The sequence below is a fragment of the Mesitornis unicolor genome, unplaced genomic scaffold (assembly GCF_000695765.1).
Source record: "Mesitornis unicolor isolate BGI_N332 unplaced genomic scaffold, ASM69576v1 scaffold37988, whole genome shotgun sequence".
Taxonomy (NCBI): Eukaryota; Metazoa; Chordata; class Aves; order Mesitornithiformes; family Mesitornithidae; genus Mesitornis; species Mesitornis unicolor.
In genome coordinates, this window is record NW_010200480.1 from 22,307 (window position 1) to 28,513 (window position 6,207).

The 6,207-nt window shown below is 38.6% G+C and overlaps 1 protein-coding gene across 1 annotated transcript in view; it reads right to left on the reverse strand.

Annotated features, from left to right (window-relative positions):
* Positions 1-488: 488 nt before the first annotated feature.
* The window catches only part of ANKRD13C (ankyrin repeat domain 13C), a 14,031-nt gene continuing 8,312 nt past the window's right edge, over positions 489-6,207 (reverse strand). The window contains exons 7-13 of the mRNA XM_010189775.1: positions 5,344-5,488; positions 4,647-4,778; positions 4,182-4,343; positions 3,405-3,484; positions 2,123-2,221; positions 1,833-1,933; positions 489-732 (exon numbers count right to left, since the gene is read on the reverse strand). Of these exons, the coding sequence (XP_010188077.1) occupies positions 602-732; positions 1,833-1,933; positions 2,123-2,221; positions 3,405-3,484; positions 4,182-4,343; positions 4,647-4,778; positions 5,344-5,488 (850 nt within the window). The 3' untranslated portion in view covers positions 489-601. The remainder of the gene's footprint in view (positions 733-1,832; positions 1,934-2,122; positions 2,222-3,404; positions 3,485-4,181; positions 4,344-4,646; positions 4,779-5,343; positions 5,489-6,207) is intronic.

Sequence of the window (6,207 nt, forward strand, 5' to 3'; positions counted from 1 at the left end):
ATGCTGCTTCTGAAGGGCATTGCAGAACGAGAGCGCAGACGTTTAATGATCACCTTGTGGTTCATTCGTCTACAGAAAAGGCATTCCTTCTAATATACGTTCAACTAACATTCAATTACTCACCTATACATAATGATACATAGTTTACAAGTCATGAAAACAAAGCTTGAAAGAATATCATATGGTCACCTTAAGTAGGGCGGGATGTTTCAGAGGGCTAATATCCAGCTAAGACATTTCCACTTTGATGCTAATGGTCCAAGAGTGCTTTTCGTATCACCAAGAAATGTAAAAAATTTAAAAACGAATTATAGTCCTCTCACGTGCAAAGCACTGAGGGCCATCAAGGTGTCACCACCACGCCTGCAGGACTGCACGTACACAAGTGACTGACACATCGGGAGACTCGCTGGAAATCAGGGACCAGAGCACATGCCCACAACAGTACCAGGACATCAGTCACTCAATGTCTGTTCCCTTTTCTGCTGGATTTTTAAGTCTATCCCTTCCTTTCTGACCCACTTTCCTATTTCTACCTGTGGGTCATTCACATCCATTGGCTTTCCCTGTGCTGTTATTCACCGCTAAGCTTCCAGCTGGGTTAGAGATCGGGAAAGCGGCTGGGGTCCTCCTTGTAGTCGTCGGGAATCGTGAAAATGGATTCGTCGAACTCGTCATAACGGAACTCCTGAAAAGTCACAGTGGCTGTGATGGTGGGGAACACAGGGATATCTATGTGGGAAGCAGAACAGGACAGTGAGCAGCAGAGAAGTGCAGCCCTGCCAATAATTACCAATGCTTACATAAAGATCCCTAAGTTCTGACTCATTTCGTCTGCTATACAATGGCAATTCAAAACCCTTTAACAGAAGTGGTTTAAAGAAAGTTATTAAAGAATATGCTCAGGTACCCTGAGCATCGAAACAATACCCACTGTACCATTTAAAACTGTTAATATTGTTAATTCAGTGGTTTTCCTTGATGAGGACAGACACCATGGACACCAAGGTGCTGTGAACACCAATTGATCTGTTCCAGCAGAGGCCACTGGCCTGGAGATGAAACAAGATAAAATAACCTTGCTGCACGTAGGCTTCAGCTGAGCAAATCCACACAGAGAAATGAGCCTTTTTAATGGCTGCTTTAAAATACAACCCTTTTGCAATGTGAGTGGAGGCTGAACACTAAAACTTATACTCAGTAAAACTAATAAAATGAACTAATTTAATGAGAAAAGCAAAAATTCAATCCTCAGTAAACAGCTGTGCAAATGTGACAAGAGATACAACATGGTCTGTGCAGAATGGTCTGGTTTTACAGCATCCTGTTGTGCAAGGAATCCTGTAACACTTGGGAACAGTGCTACTGCTGCTTGGCAGCTCATGCTGTGATAATCCATATCATGAGTACATCGCTTTATACATTTCCATTTATCAGAAGTGTAATGGTTTACTTGCTATTTATTTGCAAGTGAAAAACTTATCACCAATAATCCTTGAGGAAAAAAGAAATACAAAAACGCTACAAAAGACTTAACTCCTGACTACAATCATCCTTGAACACAAGGATAATTCAGTAGATCTATTTTAGTCTAGAACAAGCCCCTAGCATTAGAAAAACAAATTAGAGAGCTCTCTTCCTGAGAAGGACTATACTCACAGATTTCCTACCTGATGTTACTTCCCCTAATGTAACTATTTTCTCCCAAAATCTATAGTAACACACTCTAAGGGAGTTCTTTCCCAAAACTCAACAGAAGCCTTGAACATGTTGCATAAATAAGGACACACACTTTACAAATATAAAGCCAAGAGTTGTTGTGGTCAGCTTACCTAATTTGACAGGAAAGCCTGGTGGAAGCTTCATTTGAACAAATTCTCTAAGTTTGTTAAAGTGCTTGAAGGGTGCAATTACTTCTAAAACATTCAATAACCTGAAAAGGAAACGAGATTTTCATTACAAATGCTTGTTTCACAAGCTTTCCCTCTAGAAAAGATAAAAGTGATCCAAAGTTATTAATTTCTCGTCCTCATTTCACACACCAGACTGCAGCGTGTGGTCCCACACCACATCACAACATTTCCTTCATATATAACATTCACGGCCAATAATTTTGACTTACGATTCGATTCCCAGGGGAAACTCCTGGCTCATGGCAATGGTGGCTTTGAAGGTTTTCTTGCTCTCCTTGCAGACAAGCTCCCTGCCCAGGTGAGGGGCTCTGTGGGGACAAAGACAGGGTCAGGTTGTCTCTTGGTCAAACCTTGGTTTTAAAGGAAGGAAGCAAGACTCAAGACTGAAAAAGTCAGTGAAGAATCCCTACAGTAAAGCAAACACCATGCACAGATTTTACTGTAAAGATGAGTCAGTAACTACTTTAATTTAGATTACTCTGAGTTCTACTAAACCAGGAGACAAGACAAGAACAGTGTGGAAAAAGATCTAAGAAAAGTTCTCAAATAATTTCTTATAAATATTATATTAATAAACACTACAAAAATATATGACAATTATCCAGAAATATATACAGCTGATTTCAGATGTTAAATAAAAGAGTCTATACATGAACAAAGTATAGAGTTGAACTAGAAAAAGGCTAGTTTTGTTTTCAGCCTAGACTATGAAACGATCTCAGAGAAAGTGGAAAAGTCACTCTGCTATCTCTAAAAGGCAATACTAGAAAACAAGGGAAGAAAATTCTGTTATAGGAGAGTAAGAGACAACAAATAAGATACCAAATCTTTTCCTCTTCTGCTCTATATTGGCTAGAAATCTAGATTTCCCATTGAACTCACTTCAGTTGTTAATCAGATAATTAAACAAAGCAAAATCTTATATACATGCATGTTTCTGTCCCAATAGTAGCAGCTGTTCAAGCATAACCTATTGATTCTGCTTGAGTATTTGTTCTCTCACAAATATATTTCAAGGGAAACTAGTTAAAAAAACCCAAAACACCACAACAGATCTGCGTATCCTTGTATTCAAAATTGTGCATTTTTGTACAGTGCCACTGGTACTAGAGTCCAATTAAACTTTCATTTTAAACATGGCGAGTTGGAGTATTTATTGCTATTGTAAAGATAAATACAGTAATGAATCTGTTAGAAAATCTTCCTTTAAAAGAAGCCAGCTTAGCTGTGCAGGGTTTCAAGATGTTTAAATTTCACGCCGTAGGTACCTGGCAAATGCACATTCAATATTTTCAGCCTCAGCTGATGCAATATTGTTTATGTGTTCCCAGGAGCTCACTGAAGATTATTAAACACCAACCACCACCAGATCCTGTGTTCCTCTGTCCCCAGAAAACTATAAGCAAAAAGAACACAGAAACTACATAATAGGGGAAAAAATCCCACAGAAGTGTCTACGGAAGTGACCATCAATAAACCACCAATACTCACTTTCCATTCTCAGCAGAAATGTACTCTTCCCAGGTGATGGTATTGGGGGACGGTGGCGTAAGCGACTGTCGCCGCACGGGCTGTGCAGAAAAACACATCACAATTTTATCTCTCCTTACATGAGCTCCATATTTCGCCATTCACAGACACAACCATAGTTCAGTTTTTGGAAGAGCAGCAGCACAATCTACTGCGCTCGCAGCTGAGGCTTCACCATCACAGTCTCCATTTAGGTATTTGGCCTCAAAATGTATTTTATGCAGAAAGTGGCTATTTTAATCCATCAGTTAATCACTTAATTTGAGGGTCTGAATGAGAAGTAAAGCGCAAGCTAATACAGAAATAAATGACTCCTTTTTAAAAGGCTGTGTGCATGTTCCCAGATGATGTCTGGCTCGTTCTGAATAGCGCTTGATTGCATGGTGATAATAACAGGCTTAGGCCATTTTAATGAAGCTAAAGGAAAACATGATTGAAAAGAGAACCAGAAAGGCATTTGAAATAATATGCATTTGGTCTGAAAGAAGCTGAAGTGATTTGCCACAGCCAAAGCTATCATCTTTTACTGAGAGACAATTTAAGACTGAATCCACACAGAAATTCCTCAATGTGTGCCCTAATCAGGGTAATTCCCTAACGTATCACCATGATTATAGGTCAGATTTATTATTTTTAAATTATGACAATCAAAACAGAATGAAAACATTGTGTATACATTTTGCTAAGTGACTGCTGTGAAGGATCATTCGCCTACTGGGAAGAATGACTTCAATATACCTCAAAATTCTGTTCCATTAAGTTGCCACCTTTACTCAGGCTCTCCATGATAGCTTTATTTCGAAGAATATCCTCCTCGCTGAGATGTTCTCTTCTTTTCCTTGACTCTAACACAAGTCCATTAACCAGGTAGAAATCTGCCAAAAAGTTTCCTACTCTTTCCTGCACAAAAGCAACGGGACAGATTTAATGACTCGCAGGAGATAAAATAAACACATTTAAATTCTTGTATACCCGAGTAATGGCAGTGAGATGACTTTGGGATTGAAGTGTTATAATTTACACAACCAACCACATGAGTTATCAGTGCACAATCCCAGTAAGGTATCTACAGCACCAACACAAGGATTTTTCCTCTGTCCTAAACATCATATTATACTCCTTATTTCTCCCCACCTACATCACCATACAGCTGTCTGAACTATTTTACCTCCAGTAAAACAGTTTGTGAAATTTTCAGCTTACTGTTTTGTCTTCTCGAAAAAGCCACCCTGTTTGGGCACGCGTGAAGGTGATGGATTTGGTTGATAATGTTGCGGAGTAAATATCGCTGCTCATCAAAATGTCAACCTCTTCTTCGGTTTCCATCTCAGATTCCTAGGAGAAAAATTCCCAAATACTGAATAGAACTTAGTAGTAATGATTGCTTCTTCTAAAAAAAAAAATAAATAAAAATAAATCAATAAACCTTTTCATTTGGAACTTTTTCCAGAATTAGTGCTTCCTGAATTTTTAAACCGTTTTATAGAAGCTCCAGCCAAATGGTTACCAAATGGTATAATCTTAAATATTATTGCAAATAAAGCATCCAAGTGTGATTACCCAGCTCAGAGCCACACCCTTTCCATAGGCAAAGATCCACGTGCTTAAGTGATTGGTGGATAAAGATGTAATTAAAAACTGGACTAAATACAAGGGGTCCAACGAGTCATATCTTTGTATGGTTAAATATTAAACTGGCCAAGGTGACTGAACGGGTGCAGAGCAGTGGCAAGCAAGTAAATTAACAAAAAACACTTCAGTTTAGAGTAATTTTTAGTTCAGTCTTCTAGAGTCTCCGCGTCTTGTTGAGAGGCACATTTTGATTGATAAAGTAAGTCAGACTTCTGCTGCACGGTAAAAGCCCAAGGTGTTTCACCCCCTCATTCACACAGATATTTACCTCATGGTGTATTCGTTGGTAAACTTTTTGTTCATTGTCTAAAACTACAAAAGATTCAGAGGGTGCTGCATCACCATTAAAAATGAAGCTTAAATCCCCTCGTTGGCACTTCATGTCGGTAAAGTCTATGAGCGTGGTGTCCAGCCTGTGAAAACACAGCAGCACTTTAAAAGAAGTTACTCAGAAACACTCAAATACACAGATTGCAAGCAGAGCATTTTGAATTCTTTAAACACAACCAAACACACTAAGGCCTAAGTTTTCATCGAATATTTCATAAGTGAAGCCTGGATGCAGAAATAAAAAAAAAAATAAATTCTATTAACAATTAGTGAGTTTCACATTATAACACCTCTACCACTACAAATGCATTCCAAACTATTCTAACTTCATATAGGAAAAGAAAAAAAGTTTTCTCAATAAAAGTTCATTTCAGAACTGTCCTCATGAGGAAGTGACAGAATTCATACAGCCAGTACATGCTACAGCCTGAGAAATAATACTCCATGGTATCATATCCTGTTCTACGAGCAGCAGCCACCGGCTTGAGTGACAATATTAGGACATGACCCAAATTACCAAGAAGACTAAGAAACAGACTGATTTTTTAAAATTTGACTTATTTCAGTTGCTATTTCTATTTTTCCCTCTCACCAACACAAAAGAAATGGCTCTGCTGACCTGAATAACTACAAGATGGAGTCAAGGACAAAGATCTCCAGCAATTCACAGCATAAAAAAATTCACAGCATAAAAACCTGAATTTAGTGATTATGTCAGCTCTAAGGGGTGGCAGGCCCTGAACTCCCAGAGTGCATAGAAACATGAAGAGAAAAATGGTCTTGTTACAAGGGGGCTGAAGCA